This window comes from Lissotriton helveticus, chromosome 10, assembly GCF_964261635.1.
Source record: "Lissotriton helveticus chromosome 10, aLisHel1.1, whole genome shotgun sequence".
Classification (NCBI taxonomy): domain Eukaryota; kingdom Metazoa; phylum Chordata; class Amphibia; order Caudata; family Salamandridae; genus Lissotriton; species Lissotriton helveticus.
The window spans coordinates 415,652,700-415,677,916 of record NC_136071.1 but is presented as its reverse complement, the minus strand read 5'-3'; the positions used below and the strand labels follow the sequence as shown (position 1 = coordinate 415,677,916).

The window sequence follows — 25,217 nt, the reverse complement described above, 5'->3', positions numbered from 1 at the left end:
AGGCGGCGCTTTAAGCGCGATGACAGCGCCTCCCCCAGCAGCAGCAGCTGTGAACAATTAGGCTCACCACCACAGCAAGGCAGTGTGATGTACCCTGGGACCACGAGTCCCACCAGGGCGTCGGAAATAAACAGGCAGGCAAGTTCTCCCCTCGTGTCACGGCAGTCAATCCTCAGAGGTAAAGCACACCAGGTAATGCAGAAAGGGCGGATATTATCCTTTCACCCACTCCAGATGTCTATTGGAGTTTTTACGGGAGAAAGGGTTTGTGTGAAAACCACAACTGAGTTACTCTAGTTTCTAGCGTTAAATTATCACCTTACCAAACGTTGGGCGCCATGTAGTGTAGTTCCTATATTCCCAATAGGCTCTGCACATTGGAAGAACAAATCCTGTAGATTAGACGTAGGACTGAAGTCGACTAGGTCTCTACCGAATCTATTAGACTTAATTGTGAGTGCCAGCTAGCTCAGAGGTCACTAGAAACTTTCTCGGATTCACAAGAAGGGATTAGGTTCTGACAACCGCACAAACATGACAACTTTGTTTCCCAAGAATAAGAAATCAATCTCTAGAGTCGCGGAAACAATAGATAGCTATTTTACTCAGTCATTCGTGCATGCTTCGTTTCACCAGAGGTGCTGAGAAAATAGAGAGACGGACGTTTTCAATAAAAAGTATTAATTGAACAGTCTTCTTTCTCAAGCATAAGAAATGTACTGCTACAATAGTAATACTGGTTATACAGTACAAGGCATATAATACGATAAGTATTATAAAGTAGTACTGTAAAAGCATGATATGGTTTCTAAGCCATAAATTGCCTAAAACATATAAAATACATACAATGATAAAATTATTACTAAAAGTACTCAACTGGTGCTTCTAAAATACGCCTACCCCGGTGTACCTAACCTAAGTCAAGTACAAGGGAAGAAGTAAGTGAGGAAATACTTAAGTTTAGTATTTCTCTGCCAAGAGTCTGTCCAAGAATTCTCTAAGGGTCTAATCAGCTCCGTACCTTGGTTTAGAATGAAGGAGGTCTTGTATCTCCCGCTCAGGACTCGATTTCCCAGCAACCCACAAGGGTAGTCTGGAAACACTGGAGCTGGATTTCCCGGCAGGAGAAAAGACAGAGTCTCTCAGTGCGTTGGCTGGAGGGTCGGCTCCTTCAGCACTTGTGGCTGCAGGGCGTCAGGCAAGTAGTTAGTCGATGTGCTCCAAACCACCGTGTGTTTGTCTGGGCAAATGTAGGCATATTTATACGTTGAAGGTGCCGAGTTTGACGTATGATTGGACTTAATAACGTCATCAAGACTCAGTCAGTTCTTCGAAAACTCCATGATTTCCTAGATAAATTAGTATTCAGGCAAGGGGAAGTCCCTAGCTGCTGAAGGCGGGTTTCTCTAAGAAATCGTTGTTGATTCTTGGAACTTAGTGGAAGTAGCCATGCCGTATTTGGGTTGCATAGGCTCAGTCTAAATATGGTAATGATTTCTATGCCTATATAAGGATCGGATAATCTATACCTATATAAGGGCATGAATCTGGAAAATTTACCCTAGGGTCGTAGATTCATTTACAACAAACCTGAGGGCAGTTAATGGCCGTTTCAAGGGAGGCAATCCCCCGGCTGCTACATTTCACTCAACCAAAGCATCTTCTTACCTTGACTTTACATTCACTACATTATCTAGGTTTGACAGGATAGCTTCATTCCAAATTGGCAACAATACACTTAGCGACCATATGCCACAAAAAATGAAACTTCATTCTGCTGCAACATTGTTCCAGGAGGCCGATAAATCCATCATTTCGGTAGGAGCAACAAATCTCAAATGCATAAGATGCAACTCAACAAACATAGAAACAGTAGCAGCTGCAGCAAAAGAAGAGTTTAAGCAAGTACAAGATAACTTAAGTCAACTGTTGGAAAGTTGGGAAAAATTAATCTACACCCTTGGTAATAAATTTCCCATCAAAATAGGCCCAAAACGAAAGAACACAAATGATCCTCCGATAGCGATAGTAAAGAGCCCAGTCTCCAAGAAACTGAAATTAAGAATAAACCAACTATTACGACAACTTCGGAGAGCACCAGGAAATCAAAGTTCGCAGCAGTCTCTTCGTGATTCAAAGGCCCTTTTTAAGAGAAGAAGATGGACCAGGAAAATGACCACGAATAATTAATTTTGGGCTAGACTTCTTTATGATGCAAAACAGAAAAACAACATCAAATTTTGGCAATGTATAAATAAAATATATCGTCCAAATCACCACTGAATCAACTCTCACATTTCTGAAGAGGCTTGGTCAGACTTCCTCTTTAACCATTTTAATGACACAGATCAAATACTGGCACACCCCAAATTCTTAGGATCTGAGAGCTCCAGCAGGACCGCAATGGAGCCAACATTACTCTGCCTACCCTCTTCTGAGGATAGCGGAAGAACAGTGCTAAACCAACAACAACGGGTAACAACTACAACCCCTGCACAAAATGCTGTATGGAGAGTAGGGGAGAGGCACACCACCCAACCAGCCCAACAGATAATGAAACAAATAGCAAGGGGTCGACTGGCAGGAGCCCCCGGTCCCAATGGCATTCCATCAATGCTGTTTAAAAATGACCCGGACTACTGGAGCAATGCACTTAAACCTGATTTTAAGTATGCAGCCAGAAACTCTATAATTCCTGAGTTGTGGAGAGGCTCAATTATAGGCCCAATATATAAACAAGGAGCGAGGTCTGTGTCAAAAAACTATCGCCTAATAACTTGGATCACCATCGAGGCTAAATATTTTGCAGGGCTCCTCCTAAATGATCTAACCATCTGGGCTGAAGAGAACCACATAATACTGCTTACACAAACTGGATTTCGGAAAGGGCAAGGAACAATAACAAATGTAATGGCCCTGAACTTGCTCATGGATGCAGCCAAGCAGGGAAAATACCCACTTTTTCTCTGTTTCATAGACTTTGTTGCAGCTTTCGATCATATTGACCATACAAAACGTTGGCAAAAACTGGATGGCTGGGGGATCCCTTCAAATCTTTTACATCAAATAAGGATCCTACACCAAAACATGGGTCAGGATAAAGCTCAGCGAAGGTCTACAAATATAAAAATAATTCACAACAAAAAGGCATAAGCATGGGTGTGTTCTAGCCCCCATGCTATTCAATCTCTTCCTAGCAGACCTACCGGAGAAGCTGAATGGCTGCGCAGCCCATGCACCTAAACTAGGGAATTCCACTCTGTCAAACCTGCTATACGCGGATGACCTAGTTTTGATAAGTAGGACCCCAAGTGGCCTCCAGCATTTACTGAATGTTACTCATAAATTTTCACAAGAAAATGCACTAAAAATAAACTACAATAAAACAAAAATAATGGCAGGTAATTACCGTAAGAAGAAACACCTTAATTGGTTTCTCGGTGGTCACCGTTTGGAAAAAGGAGTAAGCTACAAATACCTAGGGGTAATACTTGACCAAAATAACTCATCAAAACCGCAAATAGAATCCTTGCGGAGAAAGGGTGTAACAACCTACTTAGCCATAAAGCCCCTAAAGAAGCTCTTACCGGACTTGACGTTTGAGACTTTGTTAAGTGTTTTGCAGGCTAAACTTAAGCCAACAATTACCTACGGGAGTGAAGCATTGAAGGGAAAAGATGCAACAACCCTTGACATTATAATATCCAACTCATATCGAGCAATCTTTCAGCTCCCCAGAATGGTGTCCCTGGCCCAAATACGACAGGAATTTGGGCTACAAAAACAGTCACTTGAACGCATGGGAGCATATGCAAAATGTTGGCACAAGATTAAAGGCGATGAAAAAGGAACCCTGAACAACCAACTCTGGACGGAACTTTCCCACCCAGGAAAATCATCAGCAAGTCTCTATCTCCAGGAATCTATTATACACCTAGCTTTAACAGAGTTGTGGGACATCCCGGCGAATCATCTTACATAAAAAAAAGCGTAACAAAGGTAACTCGTTTACTATCCGCAATAGTGGACAAAAAAACATTAGCCAAACGATCACACAGCTGGATGGCCCTACACACATATAAAGCGCTAAAGACCCAGCTCTACCTGAAAAGGGGACTAAAAATCAATATCAAAGAAATATTCCTAAGACTTCGACTGGCGGTTGGCCCCTTCAATCAATGTATGCCGCCTTGCTAGAGAAAGGGAGGAGTCCAGCTCTGTCGTTTATGTGGCAGCGGCGTTGAAGACGCAATTCACGTCATATGCACCTGCAATATGTTAAAAGACATAAGGAACACTCTGCTAAAGCCAGCGTTCAAACAGTACGGAGTTAGATCGTGCAGACAAGCGGTAATGCTGTGCTTTAACCCTGAGCTGGTCAAGATAAATTGTCGGCTAAGTAAATTCCATGACATAACTGCAAAAAGAATGAAGCACCGGTCCGAGCAGCCAAACGACTACTCACTACAAGAACCGATTTGAAGTTTATAAGAACGGCCAGAGTCGAAATAACATTTATAGACAACACAGCCAACGTGCAGAATGTTTTAGTAATTTGGGCACTTTTTTTTTAACGTGATGCAAAATCTTGCAAGTCATTCTAATTATCGTCGCTGATAAAAAGTTGGGAATTTTTATAATGATGTTATCGAAAACTGTAAGATATTTTATCTTTTTGTATGCAATGGTTTTAATTAATCAAGCATAATAATTAAACTTCAAACCTCAGTTGAGTCTTCATGTTCTAAGTGGAAATATCTGGAGAGTCCATCTGCATTGGCATGGTTACTCCCAGGTCTATGTTCCACTGTATAGTCCATCCCCTGTAGGGAAATGGTCCACCTCAAAAGTTTGGGGTTTTCACAGTTTATCTGTTTTAGCCATAAGAGGGGAATATGATCTGTTTCAACAATGAAGTGAGTGCCAAACAAGTATGGCCTCAGCTTCTTCAGAGCCCAAACCACAGCAAAGGCCTCCCTCTCAATAGCTGACCAATGTTTCTCTCTGGGGGTCAACCTTCTGCTAATAAAAGCTACTGGCTGATCCTGACCTTCATCATTTAATTGTGATAACACAGCCCCTACCCCCAACTCAGATGCATCTGTTTGTACAATGAATTGCTTGGAGTAGTCATGACTCTGCAGAATGGGAGTAGTGCACATGGCCTGCTTCAGGTCATCCAATGCCTTTTAACAGCTAACTGTCCACTGAACTTTCTTTGGCATTCTCTTGGAAGTTAAGTCATTCAAAGGGGTCACTATGGATCCATAACCTTTGATAAATCTCCTATAGTACCCAGTCAGGCCCAAGAAGGCTCTGAGCTGAGTCTGGGTGGTTGGAGCAACCCAGTCCATGATGGTCTGGATTTTGCTCTGCAATGGTTGAACCTGACCTCCACCTACTAGGTGGCCCAGGTATACAACGTGGCTCTGCCCTATCTGGCACTCGGTGGCCTTGATAGTGAGGCCTGCTTTCTGCAGGGCCTCCAAAACATTTCTCAGGTGGACCAGGTGATCCTCCCATATAGAGCTAAAGACAGCAATATCATCAAGATATGCTGCACTATAGTCTTCCAGGCCTGTAAGGACTTTGTTCACCAACCTTTGAAAAGTGGCAGGTGCACTCTTCACACCAAAGGGCATCACCACAAATTGGTAGTGCCCACTAGGGGTAGAAAATGCTGCTTTTGGCTTTGCATCATCAGCTAGTCTGATCTGCTATTAGCTAGCTGTCAGCTCAAATGTGCTCAGAAACTTGGCTAAGGCCAAAGTATCTATAAGCTCAACCGCCCTTGGAATTGGATGAGCATCTGTCCTAGTGACCTCTGTAGTCAACACAAAATCTCATTTCTCTCTTGCCAACTTTGGTGGAGGTTTGGGGACTAACACTACTCGACTAGCCCAAGGGCTATCTGAGGGCTCAATAACTCCCAGTTCCAACATCTTCTGGACTTCAGTTCTGATACAGTCCCTGATAGGGTCAGGTTGCCTGTAAATCTTATTTTTAACAGGCAGACTGTCCCCAGTGTCTACTTCATGAGTGCACCAGGTAGTCTGACTTGGGTCAGTGAGAACATATGTCTGTATTAATTGAGAACTTTTCTGTAATCATTTTGCTGCTGGTCAGTGAGGCTGCCTGTCAAGGCTATACCATCTGCTGAACCATCATTAGGGTTCTGTGAGAGCAGGTCAGGGAGTGGATCACTCTCTTCCTCCTGTCCCTCATCAGTAGCCATGAGCAAGACAATGTCTTCCCTGTCAACATATGGTTTGAGCCTGTTGACATGGAGCACCCTGTGGGGTCTCCTGGGAGTTCCAAGTTCCACCAGGTAGGCCACCTCTCCCTTCTGCTCAATTTTAGTATGAGGGCCACTTCACTTGTCTTGGAGGGCTGCTGGGGCCACAGGCTCCAACACCCATACTTTCTGCCCTGGCTGGTAAAACATCAGCACAGCCTTTTGGTCATGCCAGGCCTTCTGTAATTCCTGGCTAGCCTCAAGGCTTTTAGTGGCCTTCTTCATGTACTCAGCCATCTTGGAGCGGAGACCAAGTACATAGTCCACAATATCCTGTTTAGGAGGTTTGAGAGGTAACTTCCATTCCTCCTTCACTAAAAACAATGGACCCCTAACTGGATGTCCAAACAGAAGTTCAAATGGGCTGTAACCAACCCCCTTCTGAGGAACCTCTCTGTAGGCAAATAGAAGGCAGGGCAAAAGTATGTACCATCTGTGCCTAAGCTTTTCTGGGAGACCCATGATCAAGCTCTTGAGGGTTTTGTTGAACCTTTCAACTAGCCCATTGCATAGAGGGTGATAAGGGGTGGTAAATGTATAATTTACTCCACACTCCTTCCACATAGCAGTCAAGTAACTAGACATGAAGTTTGCATCTCTGTCCGATACCACCTCCTTAGGGAAACCCACTCTGGAAAATATTCCCAGGAGGGCCCTTGCCATCACAAGTGCTGCGGTGGTCTTAAAGGGAATTGCTTCTGGGTACCTAATGGCATGGCCCACCACCACCAGGATAAATCTGTGCCCAGATGCTGTCTGAGGATCCATGGGACCAACTATATCAATCCCAACCCTCTCAAATGGAACCCCCACCACAGGTAGTGGTATCAGGGGGGCCTTTGTTATACCGCCTGTCTTGCCACTGGCTTGACAGGTGACATAGGAGCGACAAAACTCCTTAGTGTCTTCAGACATGTGAGACCAATGAAAGTGAGGGACAAGCCTTTCCCAAGTCTTGTTTTGGCCTAGGTGACCTCCTAAAGGGATGTCATGTGCTAGTGTCAATAGGAAGCCCCTAAACTTCAGAGGTATAACCAACCTCCTGGTGGTACCAGGCTTGGAGTCTCTACTCTCTGAGTAAAGGAGTCCATCATCCCAGTAGATCCTATGGGACCCACTACCACTCCCAGCAGTCTCAGCAACAGCGTGTTGTCAGAGGGGTTCAAGGGGCAGCTCAGTTGGTCCTGACTCAGATCTGCCCTAGAAGTTCCCCCTGTCCCCAAGAACTCAACCTGATCAGGTTCAAGCTCATCTGGGACAGTTCCTTCTTCAGGCCTAGGATCATATCCCTCAAGAGACTGATCTTTACTCTGAGCCAGGGGGAAGACACTGCCTTACCTGCTCCTCCTCTTGGAAGGTGCTTGGTTCATTCTGCCAGGATCCAAAACCTGTTCAGTGTTAGACAACTTTGCCTGTGACCTAGTTATAGCAAACACATCTGCAGGGATTCCCAACATTTCTGCATGAGTCCCGAGTTCCACTTCAGCCCAAGCTGAACTTCTAAATCATTGCCCAACAATGTTTCAACAGTGAGGTCTGAACTTACCACAACCTTCTTAGGGCCAGTTAACCCTCCCCAGGTGAAATTAACAACTGCCAAAGAATGATCTGTCCTGATATTGCTAGCATTGGTCACTTGGTACACCTCCCCAAGTATGATTTGCTCAGGAGCCACAAGATCTTTTGTTACCATTGTGACACTTGCTCCTGTGTCCCTGAATGCCAAGGCCTCGTTTCATTTATCAAGGGCTGCTGTCTGTATTTACACAAGTTACTGGGATTCACAAATAAGGAGCCCATATCCATGCCCCCTTCACAGATCAGTACAGCCTGAGCAGGAACTCTGACTAGGCCAGAGTCCATCTCAGATCCCAGGGTTAACCCTACTACACCCTTATTCTGAGAACTACCACTACCACTAGGGGGAATAGTTGCCTTAAGGGCAGTGGTAGTGGAAGTTGAGTCCTTGGACTTGTTACAGTCATTTGTCCAATGGGTTTTCTGTTTACAGATTTTACACCATGGTTTCTTCTTGCCTTTTCCCTTGTTTGATTGTGACTCCCCATCAGATGCAGATTTTTGGGGCCCTTGAGAAGACTCCTGGTCTTTACCCTTTTCCCCACATTTATCAGAGTTTTTAGAATCTTGCTTCTTTGAGTCAACACATTGGTTCTGAAACTTCTGCCTCACCCTGGTGGTTCTGACCCATTTGTCTGCCTTCTGGCCAAATTCTTGGGAGAGGTCAGATCAGAGTCCACCAGTTACTGACGCAACATCTGATTTTGACAATTATTAAGGATCTGCTCCCTCATAATTACATTGTACAATCCTTTAAAATCACACACTTTACTGCCAAGTAACCAGCCTTCCAGAGTCTTAGTAGCACAATCTACAAAGTCAACCCAATCTTGAGTCTGTGCCTTTTGGGTATCTCTAAACTTAATCCTGTATTGTTCAGTGGTTAAGCCAAACCCATCAATCAGAGCACTCTTCAAGATTTTGTAATTATCAGCATCCTCTTCTCTAACAGTGAGGAGCTTGTCTCTACCTTTGTCTGCAAAGGAGAGCCACAAGATTGCAACCCACTGCTCCTGAGGGACCCTCTGTACTTTACAGCCCTCTCCAGTGCAGTTATCCATATGTGGATGTCATCCCCACTCTGGTAGAGAGGGACTATCTTGTTCAGGTTCCTATGGTCATGAGTATGTTCTCTACCTCTAGGGACACTGTTGCTGCCACCATGGGGCTCTAGCCCCAACCTTTTTATAGCTCTCTGGAGCTCCAGGAATTGCCTCTCTGAGGCCAACTGCTCTCTTGATTCTAAGCTGCGCTTTCTCAAACTCAAGTAGTTTGCAATTTTTATCATAGGAAGTCTCTCTCTTGTGAGAGGTAGAAGTCCTATGAGAAACAGAGGTCCCTACAGAAGTAACATAATGATGAGATTCCTGAGAAGGAGATCTTTATCTACTTGGTCAACTGCTAACCCTTCCAGTTGGAGTAAAGAGAGGGCCAATGGAACCTTCTTCCCCACCTATGGGAAGAATTGGATTGTCCAGGTTAGAATCATCATGTTCCTCCTGGTCAGCTTCAGAGTCTAGGTTTTTTATGTTTTCACCTCCTAACCTTTCCTCTTCTGCTGCACCACCCAACCTGCCTGCCTCATCAAACCCTGGGTTCTTTCTGAGGTCATCTAAAAGCAATACCTCTATGAGGCGTTGAGTTCTAGGGTTTTTCTCTGTCTTCAGTTTCCTAGATGCACACATGTTCTTCAATTCTTGAAATGGGACATGGTCATACTTAGTTAGCATGAAGCCAAAGGCTTCAGCTCTTGAAGACATACTAGTGTTATGTGGTGTAGGCACCTACTTAACCTAGTGGGACTACAAAACTCTCTGTTCATTTGGAGAAAGGGTGTGCTAGACCCTTGACTTACCCAACTCTAAGTTCAGTAGAACTTACTTTATTCTAGACTTGTTTTATATGTACCTATAGTAGTTTTCAGTTAGTCACTCAATGAGATTATCTGGTAAAGCAATAGCAAGCTTGAATCCAACCGCTGTACACCAATGTGAGAAGTTGGCCTGGTATATGCTGTCCACGAGTTATAGTGGGCACCTTGCACCAGTCCAAACAACCCTTATTAAGGAATAGGTTTAAGATAACCTTTATTGATAGCTATCCTAGTGGTAGCTGTGGAGAGCAGCCTTCAGGCTAAGTCTTGAAGGAGTGTAAAGCAGCTTGGTTTACCAGATTATAACCTCATGAATGACCAAATGAAAGGAGAACCACACCAGGTATATATAAAATAAAAGTATTTATTACTAAACACTCTCTACTAACCTCTTTATGAGATTTGAGGGACCGCACTCAGGCGGTCCGACTGGGCGATTTCACCTCCACCCCTCTCCCTGTCACCTGCGGTGTTCCCCAGGGCTCCTCCCTCTCTCCCTTACTCTTTAATCTCTATATCTTTCCTCTTATCTATGCACTCCAGCAGCTGGAGGTCACTGTTTACAACTATGCGGATGACCTCCAGCTCATCTTTGATCTGTCCCCCTCTCCTCTCTCGGTCTCTAATTTCCAGTCAACTATGACATTTATCAGGGACTGGATGAACCACAACCATCTTAAATTGAACCCCGACAAGACCGAGCTGGTTCTCACTGGTGGTTCATCCAGCCCCTGGAACTCTCTTTTCTGGCCCCCCTCTCTTGGCCCGGCACCATCCCCCTCCACCACGGTCAAAACACTGGGTGTTAAAATGAATAATCAGCTCACTCTTCACTCACAAATTAGTTCCGTGGTTTCCTCCTGCTTCCTCACTCTCCGAACTATCCGCTCTGTCTCCCGCTTCTTCACTCCCCAGGCACTTAAGATCATCATAGCCGCCCTGGTAATCTCTCGATTGGACTACGCCAATGCCCTCTATCATGGCATTCCAGCATACAGCCTGCGTAGACTCCAAACCATCCAGAACCAGGCGGCCAGGCTGATATACGGCCTTCCACGCTATCACCACTCCACTCCCCTTCTAAAAGAGCTTCACTGGCTCCCCGTGAAACAACGCTCCCTTTTTAAGATTGGATGCATGGTTTTTCAGGCCCGCCAGGGCACTGCCCCCGCTTTCATCGCCTCACTAATTAAACCCTATGTCCCCGCTAGAAATCTCCGGTCTTCCTCCAAGTCCCTTCTCCAGATCCCCCGCTTCTCACGCAAAAAGTGGGGCGGTTCTAACTTCTCAACTCTGGCTCCTACTTTTTGGAACTCACTTCCAGACAATCTCCGTTCTGCAACTCAGTATCTCTCCTTCCGCAGAGACCTGAAAACTTTCCTTTTCAGCCAGGCTTTCCCCGCCTAATACTTACTCCACCCTTCCATGGTCTTTCCCCCTCAGTTCTGAACCTCCAGCGCCAAGAAACCGCAAGGTGTACGCCGCGCTCTACAAGTGTTTTAAATTAGAAATTAGAAGATACACAATATCAACACAGTAGAACATAAGTAAATAGCACAATTTACAATGGGCCTTAGGGGGAGACCAAACCATATATTAAGAAAGTGGTATAAGAACAACTACTTGACTAGACACAGTGCCTAGAGCACGTAGAATTGCAGACACAGTGCCTAGAGCACGTAGAATCACTGGGATCCCAAGGTAATAACACAGAGGACCCACGGGGGAGACGTGCAATGTGAGAATACAGCTGTGAGATCCGTACAATCCTATGGTAAAGTCGCTATGAGGTGAATCTTGACTCTACTGCCACGGAGACCAGGAGATGTTAACAATTACCAGAGTCCACAGGCGAGCTGTCCCACGAAGGATGTCGAGTGCTGGGAGGGTTGGTGTCCGGATCGGAGACCAACAAGCCTTGGCAACAGCAACCCACGAGTTGAGAGTAAAAAGGCTTCAGGATGTGCCAGCAAGGGCCTGGTGACTCCCCAAGCAATGGAGAGTTAGGGCACATCTGGAGCAAACCGGTAAGCCCATTTAAAGTTACAATACCCTTCTCAGGGACCCACAAGTCAACGGACAAGGGATCGCGAAGGGACCTCGAGAAGAATCACTAAATACCAGCCCATGGGTCACTCGTGGAGTGTAGGCCAGTAATCTTCAGTGGAATCACTGCTCGGGGTCTGGACTACAAGTGGCCCAAACACAGCCTCAGGGATCACCAAGAAGCATATGCTGCTGCAAATGGTCACGGTGTCCAAGGGTTCGGGTTACAAGGTCCCCAAGCGGGCTTTGGATCTCAGGTTTGCTAAGAGTCCGAATCGGCCTCAGGGAGGCTTGGAAACCCACCTCCTGTGTTGCAAAGTCTTCAGAGTCCTTCAGGAGCTGCGTAGTTGAAAACCGGACATATGCGTCTTTGGTGCCTGCCTTGCAGGGGAGTAACTCCTTTACTTCAAGGGAGATTCTTCAGGCATCCAACGAAGTGTAGATAATTGAAGTTCTGGGATTCTGTAGTAGATTTTCGTCCAGGTAAATCTAAAGTCCTTTAGTCAGAGGTTCCTACTTTATACCTAAGGAAGGGGTGGGACAAACTCTGGGGACCCACCTATGGGAGGGTCAGGACAGAAGAGTGGCTTCACCCATGTCCTTTGTCCAGTTTCGTGTCAGAGCATGACTGGTATCCTCTGAAACCGGAATGAGCTGGACTATGCACAGGGACACCAAATGTGCCCCAAGTGCAGACATCAAAGCACTCTTGGAGTGCACCCAGCCATCCCCAATACACTAAATCCTGTCTGGGACATGGTTACACCTCCCTTTGACAGGAAATCTATTGTCCAGCCTCCCCTGCCGGAGTGTTTTCCAGCAGCAGGGGGGTAGACGCGTGTCGGTGGCTGGAACCATCCATTTTGTGATGCCCGGGTTCTGTGAAGCTGGTACCGGGTGTACCGGTGTAGTCATATTTCTCCCTCTAGGAGGGTGGAATCTTACCTCCCCCACCAGGACAGGTGGGGAGGTATGATTCCAAGGTGTTTGACACCAAACACAACATGTTTCCTTGCAGCCCTCTCAAAGATAGCATTTACCACAAGGTTATAATGCACTTAAGAGTATATGGTTGGCTGCATCACAGAACAACCCTGGAGAATGGATTCCGGAGGCTGCAGAGGGGCCCTGCTAATGCATGGGCACCCTCTCACATGAAACCCAGCACCCTGCCTTCAGGATTATTAAGGCCTGCCATAGGGGTGACTGATAGGTTTATATGTGTAGTGATATAAGGTAAATATAGGGAACCCTATATCAAAGTAAGGGGTGCATACACCACCTTACACAGGCTGCTGTAGCAGACTTGTGATGTCATTCTGAGTGGTCTCTCAGGGGTGGCATAATACATGCTGCAGCCCCTGAGAGGCCTCTGTGGTACCTATGCCCTGGGTATATAGGATACCATATACTAGGGACTTATAAGGGTACCCCCAAATCCATTCTGTGGTGTACCTAAAGTACATGCAATCATTTTAGAGAGGAAGCAGCTAGGTTGGGGCCCTGGATAGCAGGGTCCCAGCCAGAATAAAGTCGAAAAACATTAAACATCAGCAAAAAGTGTGGTTAACTATAAGGAGCCGATCCTACTCTCCCACACCCAGTGACACCCTTACTGTTTGCACTTTATATCGAGCCCTTGATAAGGCATCTGCAAAAGAATGGAGGGATACCCCATGTGTTTCAATGGTGTGGAACTCAAGGTCACTGCAAACGCAGACAATATTGCAGTCTTCTCTGCCAATCCTGGAGAAACTATAGTCAATATTACGAGAAAGGCTGAGCTATTTAGTTCCTTCTCCGGCTATAAAATGAACTGAGCCAAGACTCTGCCAATTGCAAATTTTCAATCTGACAACTTGCCTCTTGCACTACGGGTTACACAAACAGCTGCCTATCTTGGTGTATGTCTTAGCAGCGAGGTCAATGACATTGCGTCTTTAAACTATGAACCGCTTCTCAAAACAGTCTCGGCTAAATTGCGCAGCTGGCATCGGCTTCCTCTCAGCATCTATGGGTGGTGCAATATAATTAGAATGAATGTCCTGCCTAAATGTTTTTATTCATACCATTCAATACCTCTGCGGGTCCCTCAGTCTTTTTTGAAGCATGTAGACAGTGCTATAGGTAGCTTTATTTGGGGGTATAGACGCACCAGGAGAGCTCTTCAGCTTATGAAACTACCTTATACGCAAGGGGGGTTTAAGCTCCCAGACTTCAAGCTTTAATATTGGGCCGCTTGTCTTGGCCGAATCTGTGGCTTGCTTTATGGATCGGATATTGGTCCGGGTTTGCTGTCTTATGAGTTAGCTTGTGGTTGGTCGGCTGGGTTCATGTTATACAACACCTCTGATCCTAATTACTTCAAGCGTGTTAAGTTTCAGGTAGTTAGAGATATTGTCATGGAGTGGCAGGACATCTGTAAACAACACGCCATACCCAGGCTTCAATATTATATGTTGCTGTGGGGCAACCATGTGTTTCCCGATATATTTCAAGATACTATTGGAAAAAGCTGGCAATATAACAGCATTAAAACAACAAGGGGGGACAGAAATGGACAATATTTAGAGGGGTCCAGTGTACTTGTCCAGGACACAAACAAGCAAGAATGTACACTGTTCCCCTGGGGTTAAACAGGTAATAAGGTCTCTCTCACAGTTAGCTGATAGTCAGCTAGAGGGTGTGGGGGTGCCGGGTGGTCAGCAAGTTCCTTGACGGAACTAAGGAAGCCTCACACAACTGATGAGCTGGATGACATGTCTCATTCAGCCTACTAGGGATGTTGTTTATATCATCGGCTTCCTGCTCCTGCGTCGGGCCGGCGCTGCAATGCCCGACGGGTAACAACAAGTGTCACTCTTTTGCGGAGGTCTTTTGTTCCTTGCCGTGATAAGTAGAAACTTGTGAGGCTTAAAAAGTGAGGTAGTGAGCAAAACAGTGAAAAATTGTTAAAAAAAGTTGGATAATCCACAGGGAAGTCTTTATTCAGGTGGTTAGCCACTTTATTAAAAGGTATAAGGAGGGGTACTGAGGACCAACGTGACTATTGGTGTGGCCTCATATCGACCCTCCATTTGGTCAACATGTTTCATGCCCAGCCGGGCAATTCGTCAGGACCGAAAAAAGTGCTCATATAAACCTAATGTGCCCCAGAGGGTGAGCTACAGGCTATTATTGATACAACCTGATAGGTCTAGGTCTAAGGAAGGCGAGGATCACTGCATCACCGTCAGACCTAAGGGAACAGTAGACATCACAGTTGCTAATATGGCGATAGTGATTATACCGTTGGCAGGCAACACTGTGACTTAACCCCAAAAGTCAAACACGAACCCAGTTAACCAAATTAAACTAGGTGTCCATGAGGGCTGATGGAGTGCAACGTGGTGAGGGGAGAGAGACCATTATTACGTGTAGCAGGACATGGCCCCGGGGTAATCAGGGCGTGTGAGTGCTAATCGTAGCAAGGGTGGTCAGTTGTTTAACTAAACAATGGAGCCACTAGAACTAAAATAGTAACAAAACACAAATAAAAAGCCACTCAGCCACAAGGGGTGCGGCAGGCACACAGTGGGATGGTTCCAGTATCAATAGTTAAACCTACCCTTAGGAGCCAATTGGCAGTCTGCGCGGCTAGTTCCTGTGGGGACTGCGCTAGGGATATATAGCCCTAAGGAAGGAAACAGGAGGGAAGTATTTACACAGCGGGTCATTGCTGGAAGCCATGCCCACAGGTCAGGATCAGAAATGGTCAGCGGGGCAGCGGTACCCCCGCCTCGTCAGGCCATCAAGTGCCAGGGTGCTGTGGAAAAGCGGCGGTCCGGATGAAACCGCTCGCGGGCACCAGGGTGGACGTTACCCTAGGGATGTCTCCCAATAGTGGCAAGATAGACAGGGAGAATGACTATTGGGACGGCTAAAAAATAGCTAAAAAATAGCTACAATCATGACCTGGACAATCTGGCGAGGCGGGGCGCCCTCCGTGAGCCTTGGCCAGAGTGCCGTCGTAGTAGAGCGGCGGCCAGCAAAAAGTAAGTAGTGCAGGCTTACCTTAGCGGCGAGAGATACTCGCCGGTATCACCTACCCCCACACACCGTCGGCGTGTGATGTCCGTGGAACAGCCGGTCAGGAGTGTGCAATGCGTCCGCCATTATGAACAGCTTGTTTGGGGGCGGAGTGGGGGCGGGGGCCGGTGGAAGAGGGCGGGCCCGCGCTGGCAGTGCGCCCGAGGCACCAATCAAAGCCCGCTACACGGTGCTCATGGGAGATGTAGTCTCCTGACCTCTGTGGTGGATGTTTTGGAAGCGCTCGATTGGGCGTGTGAGGAAGAGAGGAGGGGTGGGGGGAAGGGGGGGGGGCAGGGGGGGGCCGGGCGGGCGAGAGGAGACTGGCATAGTGTGGCTCTTCTGGTACAGCGTACTGCGCTGAAACGGATACTCGAGGCGGGAGCCTGATCAGACAAACCCCAGCCAGTGTGATTAATCTCATTGTACGTAAGTAGGCATCCTGCTTGGTAATAAATGAGGGGGTTGGGCCGCCCGGGTGTGGGCCGCCTATAATGGAAGGGCAGCTGACTCACTCAGGCGGACATTGGCCCAGTGTTTGGCATGGGGAGGCTGGAGATGGTGAAGTGACCCCAGACTGGTTCCGTGAGGCATGAGTGGGTGGGCGGATAACACTAGGGAGGGGTGGGGTACTCCTGCCGTGCCCACGTGACTAGTAGACCGGTGGATGCAGTGAACAGTTAGATGGCCATACTAATGTAAGGGAAGGCAGCGTTCTAGAAGCAACTAGAATAATGGATGCCTCTACATAAGTTGGACTAGTGCAATGCTTTGGTATGCCAGTGTTTACAATGAAGGATGACCAGTCTCGGAGGCACTAGACGGATGGGAGGGAACAGAATCATCTTGCTAATTGGTTCCACGGGATGGAATCGTTCAGGCCACAGGTATACAGTTGAAGACGGTGCACCCATCTTTGTTCTAGTCTGTATAGTGCTTGTTGGTTAATGGATGGATGACATTCCAGCACTGTCCATTGAAGGTTGTCAGCCCTGTGTCCTGCTTCTTTACAGTGATCATAGAGCCTGGTGTGTGTCTTCATACAGCGAATGTTGCTGTTATGCTCAATGATCCGTGTTTTCACAGTTCGCATAGTCATGCCTATGTACTTCAGCCCACAGGGACAAATGAGCATGTATATACAGCGGCTGCTGTTACAATTAGTGTGTCTGTTCATGTGCCAGGTGAACGTTGTGGTCAGCTTGATATCTTTGCCTTGTATGGTTTGTGGACAGATGATACAGCAACCACACCTGTAGTGTCCGACCACTGGTGGCAGGTCCCACAAGGGGTTCTCATGGTGGGTGCCTGCCTTCTTGGGTCGAGTGTGGGTCAGGGTGTCCTTGAGGTTAGCAGTTCTTTTAAAAGCAAACCGTGGGCGGGGGATATCCAGGCCAGCGGAGTTCAGAGTGCCCCAATGTGAATTGATTGTTTTCTTAATAAAAGTAGAGTTCCTGGTGTATGTTGTTACGCAGGTGATGACATCACTGGTGGGCTTCGGGGTTGACTCCAGCAAAGCTTCTCTGTTGTTGTTACGTGCCCTTTTTAAAGATGCGTTCAACAGTCTGGTTGGGTAGCCCTTGTCCTGGAGTTTGTGTTGGAGGATAGATGATTCACGTACAAAATCAGTCAGTGATGTACAATTTCTTCGGATCCGGAGAAATTGGCCGAACGGGAGATTATCCCTCAAGGCTCGAGTATGGTGGCTTTGGTAAGGGAGGAGACTGTTCCTGTCGGTTTCTTTCCTATAGAGAGTGGTAGTAATCTCTGAAGGCTCCAGCCTGATAGTAAGATCCAGGAAGGGAAGGGAAATGGCGGAAATGGTACCCGTAAATTTGAGGTACGGGTTCTGCAGGTTAATCCAGGAGCAGAAAGCCTCACAGCTCGTCCTATCCCCTTTCCATAGGATCAAGATGTCGTCGATATAGCGACGCCAGAGGGAAAGCTGTTCAAGAAAGGGGTTGGTTGCAGCAGGATAGATGACCTGTTCCTCAAAGGAAGCCATGTAAAGGCACGCCAGACTCGGCGCGAAGGTAGAACCCATGGATGTCCCGCGTATTTGATGGTATAATTGCGATTCATACCTGAAGAAATTTTCCGTCAGGGCTATACTCGCAAGGGCCATGATGAAAGAGATGGGGGTGCGGGAAGTCCACTCCTCAGATCTCAAGGCATTCTCCACTGCTTCCAAAGTGGCTTGCTGGGGGATATTAGTGTAGAGTGCCTCTACGTCCAGGGTCACTAACAGGTCGACATTCTCCCTCCCGTCCATATCTTCAATAAGACGTAGAACATCTCTGGTATCTTGGAGGAAGGAAGGGATTTTCTTCACTAATGGCTGTAGGAAGACGTCGCAAAATTGAGACAGGGGTTCCAAAAGAGAACCTATGCCTGACACGATAGGCCTTCCTGGTACCGGTGTAACCCCCTTGTGTATTTTAGGGAGGGTATAGAAATAGGGTGTGATTGGTTCGGTGGTGATGAGGAAATCTGCCTCCTTTTTTGACAACCATTCATTGGCTTCACCCTCTAGCACAAGGCTCATGATCGTGGTGGACAGGCGTTTGGTAGGATCTATTGTGAGGGGTCTATAGTGGGTGCTGTTGGAAAGTTGGCGTCTACATTCCAGGTCATATGCATCATAGTCTTGAATGACTGTAGCGCCCCCCTTGTCTGCTTGTTTTATTACAATCGTGTTATCATTCCCCAGGGCCTGGCAGGCCTTTTTCTCCAGGCTGGTTAGATTATTGAATTGTTTGCATTGAGGTTTGTTATTGAGAGTGTTGAGGACTGCTCTCTCGAAGGTCAGGATCTCTGGGGGAACCATCCCATCTGTAGGGGTAAAAGTGGAAGGTTTCCACTTTTACCCCTACAGATGGGATGGTTCCCCCAGAGATCCTGACCTTCGAGAGAGCAGTCCTCAACACTCTCAATAACAAACCTCAATGCAAACAATTCAATAATCTAACCAGCCTGGAGAAAAAGGCCTGCCAGGCCCTGGGGAATGATAACACGATTGTAATAAAACAAGCAGACAAGGGGGGCGCTACAGTCATTCAAGACTATGATGCATATGACCTGGAATGTAGACGCCAACTTTCCAACAGCACCCACTATAGACCCCTCACAATAGATCCTACCAAACGCCTGTCCACCACGATCATGAGCCTTGTGCTAGAGGGTGAAGCCAATGAATGGTTGTCAAAAAAGGAGGCAGATTTCCTCATCACCACCGAACCAATCACACCCTATTTCTATACCCTCCCTAAAATACACAAGGGGGTTACACCGGTACCAGGAAGGCCTATCGTGTCAGGCATAGGTTCTCTTTTGGAACCCCTGTCTCAATTTTGCGACGTCTTCCTACAGCCATTAGTGAAGAAAATCCCTTCCTTCCTCCAAGATACCAGAGATGTTCTACGTCTTATTGAAGATATGGACGGGAGGGAGAATGTCGACCTGTTAGTGACCCTGGACGTAGAGGCACTCTACACTAATATCCCCCAGCAAGCCACTTTGGAAGCAGTGGAGAATGCCTTGAGATCTGAGGAGTGGACTTCCCGCACCCCCATCTCTTTCATCATGGCCCTTGCGAGTATAGCCCTGACGGAAAATTTCTTCAGGTATGAATCGCAATTATACCATCAAATACGCGGGACATCCATGGGTTCTACCTTCGCGCCGAGTCTGGCGTGCCTTTACATGGCTTCCTTTGAGGAACAGGTCATCTATCCTGCTGCAACCAACCCCTTTCTTGAACAGCTTTCCCTCTGGCGTCGCTATATCGACGACATCTTGATCCTATGGAAAGGGGATAGGACGAGCTGTGAGGCTTTCTGCTCCTGGATTAACCTGCAGAACCCGTACCTCAAATTTACGGGTACCATTTCCGCCATTTCCCTTCCCTTCCTGGATCTTACTATCAGGCTGGAGCCTTCAGAGATTACTACCACTCTCTATAGGAAAGAAACCGACAGGAACAGTCTCCTCCCTTACCAAAGCCACCATACTCGAGCCTTGAGGGATAATCTCCCGTTCGGCCAATTTCTCCGGATCCGAAGAAATTGTACATCACTGACTGATTTTGTACGTGAATCATCTATCCTCCAACACAAACTCCAGGACAAGGGCTACCCAACCAGACTGTTGAACGCATCTTTAAAAAGGGCACGTAACAACAACAGAGAAGCTTTGCTGGAGTCAACCCCGAAGCCCACCAGTGATGTCATCACCTGCGTAACAACATACACCAGGAACTCTACTTTTATTAAGAAAACAATCAATTCACATTGGGGCACTCTGAACTCCGCTGGCCTGGATATCCCCCGCCCACGGTTTGCTTTTAAAAGAACTGCTAACCTCAAGGACACCCTGACCCACACTCGACCCAAGAAGGCAGGCACCCACCATGAGAACCCCTTGTGGGACCTGCCACCAGTGGTCGGACACTACAGGTGTGGTTGCTGTATCATCTGTCCACAAACCATACAAGGCAAAGATATCAAGCTGACCACAACGTTCACCTGGCACATGAACAGACACACTAATTGTAACAGCAGCCGCTGTATATACATGCTCATTTGTCCCTGTGGGCTGAAGTACATAGGCATGACTATGCGAACTGTGAAAACACGGATCATTGAGCATAACAGCAACATTCGCTGTATGAAGACACACACCAGGCTCTATGATCACTGTAAAGAAGCAGGACACAGGGCTGACAACCTTCAATGGACAGTGCTGGAATGTCATCCATCCATTAACCAACAAGCACTATACAGACTAGAACAAAGATGGGTGCACCGTCTTCAACTGTATACCTGTGGCCTGAACGATTCCATCCCGTGGAACCAATTAGCAAGATGATTCTGTTCCCTCCCATCCGTCTAGTGCCTCCGAGACTGGTCATCCTTCATTGTAAACACTGGCATACCAAAGCATTGCACTAGTCCAACTTATGTAGAGGCATCCATTATTCTAGTTGCTTCTAGAACGCTGCCTTCCCTTACATTAGTATGGCCATCTAACTGTTCACTGCATCCACCGGTCTACTAGTCACGTGGGCACGGCAGGAGTACCCCACCCCTCCCTAGTGTTATCCGCCCACCCACTCATGCCTCACGGAACCAGTCTGGGGTCACTTCACCATCTCCAGCCTCCCCATGCCAAACACTGGGCCAATGTCCGCCTGAGTGAGTCAGCTGCCCTTCCATTATAGGCGGCCCACACCCGGGCGGCCCAACCCCCTCATTTATTACCAAGCAGGATGCCTACTTACGTACAATGAGATTAATCACACTGGCTGGGGTTTGTCTGATCAGGCTCCCGCCTCGAGTATCCGTTTCAGCGCAGTACGCTGTACCAGAAGAGCCACACTATGCCAGTCTCCTCTCGCCCGCCCGGCCCCCCCCTGCCCCCCCCTTCCCCCCACCCCTCCTCTCTTCCTCACACGCCCAATCGAGCGCTTCCAAAACATCCACCACAGAGGTCAGGAGACTACATCTCCCATGAGCACCGTGTAGCGGGCTTTGATTGGTGCCTCGGGCGCACTGCCAGCGCGGGCCCGCCCTCTTCCACCGGCCCCCGCCCCCACTCCGCCCCCAAACAAGCTGTTCATAATGGCGGACGCATTGCACACTCCTGACCGGCTGTTCCACGGACATCACACGCCGACGGTGTGTGGGGGTAGGTGATACCGGCGAGTATCTCTCGCCGCTAAGGTAAGCCTGCACTACTTACTTTTTGCTGGCCGCCGCTCTACTACGACGGCACTCTGGCCAAGGCTCACGGAGGGCGCCCCGCCTCGCCAGATTGTCCAGGTCATGATTGTAGCTATTTTTTAGCTATTTTTTAGCCGTCCCAATAGTCATTCTCCCTGTCTATCTTGCCACTATTGGGAGACATCCCTAGGGTAACGTCCACCCTGGTGCCCGCGAGCGGTTTCATCCGGACCGCCGCTTTTCCACAGCACCCTGGCACTTGATGGCCTGACGAGGCGGGGGTACCGCTGCCCCGCTGACCATTTCTGATCCTGACCTGTGGGCATGGCTTCCAGCAATGACCCGCTGTGTAAATACTTCCCTCCTGTTTCCTTCCTTAGGGCTATATATCCCTAGCGCAGTCCCCACAGGAACTAGCCGCGCAGACTGCCAATTGGCTCCTAAGGGTAGGTTTAACTATTGATACTGGAACCATCCCACTGTGTGCCTGCCGCACCCCTTGTGGCTGAGTGGCTTTTTATTTGTGTTTTGTTACTATTTTAGTTCTAGTGGCTCCATTGTTTAGTTAAACAACTGACCACCCTTGCTACGATTAGCACTCACACGCCCTGATTACCCCGGGGCCATGTCCTGCTACACGTAATAATGGTCTCTCTCCCCTCACCACGTTGCACTCCATCAGCCCTCATGGACACCTAGTTTAATTTGGTTAACTGGGTTCGTGTTTGACTTTTGGGGTTAAGTCACAGTGTTGCCTGCCAACGGTATAATCACTATCGCCATATTAGCAACTGTGATGTCTACTGTTCCCTTAGGTCTGACGGTGATGCAGTGATCCTCGCCTTCCTTAGACCTAGACCTATCAGGTTGTATCAATAATAGCCTGTAGCTCACCCTCTGGGGCACATTAGGTTTATATGAGCACTTTTTTCGGTCCTGACGAATTGCCCGGCTGGGCATGAAACATGTTGACCAAATGGAGGGTCGATATGAGGCCACACCAATAGTCACGTTGGTCCTCAGTACCCCTCCTTATACCTTTTAATAAAGTGGCTAACCACCTGAATAAAGACTTCCCTGTGGATTATCCAACTTTTTTTAACAATTTTTCACTGTTTTGCTCACTACCTCACTTTTTAAGCCTCACAAGTTTCTACTTATCACGGCAAGGAACAAAAGACCTCCGCAAAAGAGTGACACTTGTTGTTACCCGTCGGGCATTGCAGCGCCGGCCCGACGCAGGAGCAGGAAGCCGATGATATAAACAACATCCCTAGTAGGCTGAATGAGACATGTCATCCAGCTCATCAGTTGTGTGAGGCTTCCTTAGTTCCGTCAAGGAACTTGCTGACCACCCGGCACCCCCACACCCTCTAGCTGACTATCAGCTAACTGTGAGAGAGACCTTATTACCTGTTTAACCCCAGGGGAACAGTGTACATTCTTGCTTGTTAATATAACAGCATTAATCAGATCAGACAACTGTATGATGCATGTGGGTTTCGATCTTTCGTCGCATTAAAAGCCGAGTTTGGGTTATTATCGAATACTTTTTTCAAGTATTTACAAATCAGGGACTTTTTTGTAAGAGGCCAAAATTTATTAGTCATGCCAAATCCGTCAGAAATATTGATGAGAATATGTACGAGCTCCGGCCGAGGCGTAATTGACACTGCTTACTAGAAATTTCTTGCTGTAGCAAATGATGATAGCATACAGATAGCTACCAGGCTAAGTCGAACTCTTGGGGTTGATATAACAGCTTAGGAAATACAGGAGTCAATGGGTGTACTGGACAGGGTCATAACTTCTGTTAATTTGAAAGTACAACAACATCGAACAATCTATATGCTGTATTATACACCAGTGATCATTGCTAAGTGGGCTGCATTCCGACACTCTATCAAGTCATTCTGTCCAAAATGCCTACTCTTTGCTGCAGACCTAAGGCACATGTTTATTGACTGCCCGGGGCTTCAAAGGTTTTGGAGTGAGGTCTCTAATATTCTTATTTCACTTCTCAGCCAAAACTTTCAGCTTACTGAGAAGGAAATATTCTTGGGGATCAAATGTGGTGATGCAAGGTATGTAAGTCTGTTAGCTACTATCATTATAGTGTATGCCCTATTTTGTATAGCTAGAGTCTGGATAAACAATATCAGTCCAATTGTAGCGAAGTTTGGGTTCTGCTTGGCAGGTATACGAAATGGAATTAGCTTTGGCTAAGACCAGAGGGCCTTGTTCCTGGCTTAAATTGAACAGGATTTGGGCTAGCCTCCGATGTTAGTAATGACGCTCTGTCACTTTATATATTTTTTCACATTTCAACTCCTAAATATCAATTGTACAAAATAGAGAGTTGTTGTTGTTGGTTTTTCTTGCACTTTAGTATTTGATCTCTGCTTCAATATCTGGTGTACTTCTATTTCTCCAGCCATGTCAGAGACATCCAAGGACTGATATTATGTGAAGCTAACATTTTCAAAGTCAATTCAAGTACAATCTATGTCTTACTTATTTCTTTTTCTTCATCTTTTTTTTGCTGATTGTACTGTACTGTGTTATATTTATGGCTCAATAAAACTTTTTTTTAAAGACTTGGGCTTAGCTACATTAATGAGATTTGGGAAGAAGGGCTCAGTGAGTCTAAATATTTCTAATAAACAATTTGATGTATCATACTAAAATAGAGGGTGTTAGAATTGCTAGTAAAAGGTAAAATGACATTCCAAGAAGCAATAGTTATTTTTGGAAGCATAAATATATAGAACAATACATCTCAATATAAGTAAGTGCAGAACATAGTGAACAAAATGTATCTGTGTGCATTTGTGTTTGCGTGTGCTATCAAAAGAAGAAGTGTAATGTGCCATGCGTGTCAATTGCCTAATGAACTAAATGCTCTAGTGCAGACTGTGACTGGGTACAGGATCCGACTTCATGGACCGTGCGGTCATTAATAGATGATTCCATGCTCTGCTTAAGACTTCAACTGTTACTAGCCCAATGTCCTGCAAGGTTAGATGCCTGCCTGTCAACTGGCTGAGTGGTAAAATGAGCCTGTTAATTATGAGGGCTGTGGAAGTATGCAAAAAACAAACCTCAGTAATCCAAATGGACAATGTTTTTCAATGTAAACTTTTACTTCACAAGTGCTGATATGGAATGTGATTAAGGTTTAACACTAAGCCATCCTATATCTTTGAATACAGGGAATGACATTATTGAATGGCTGATCCAGAAGCTGTCCATCACTGAAGAAGGTAAGACCAGTATTTTACGTTTTATTAAATACTTCATCATCAACTTGTGTTTGCCCTTTCAGACCTGTTTACCATATAAGACCAACATTAACGCACCTTGTTGGACTTGGCCCTCTCTGCAGAGTCACTCCCAAACTTTTTCTTTCACCACTACAGTTTTCAGAACTCCTTTTTGTTGGCATTAAGACTCTGTGCTTTTTACAGCTGCTAACCAGTTCCAAAACTCTTGCTCCCTAAACTCCCTAAAACATGACAAAACAGTCCTATACCTGATTGACACGTTTAGTTTACTTATACCTCCCTAATATATAGTACTACATGTACTCAGGGCCTGTAAATTAAATTCTATTAGTAGGCCTGCAACACTCTTTGTG

The 25,217-nt window shown here is 46.7% G+C and overlaps 1 protein-coding gene across 2 annotated transcripts in view; it reads left to right on the top strand.

Annotated features, from left to right (window-relative positions):
- RGS11 (regulator of G protein signaling 11) overlaps window positions 1–25,217 on the top strand; it is a 2,073,835-nt gene that overhangs the window by 222,987 nt on the left and 1,825,631 nt on the right. For both annotated transcript variants that reach the window (XM_078664273.1, XM_078664274.1), the window contains exon 3: window positions 24,793–24,843. In XM_078664273.1, the coding sequence (XP_078520399.1) occupies window positions 24,793–24,843 (51 nt within the window). The remainder of the gene's footprint in view (window positions 1–24,792; window positions 24,844–25,217) is intronic.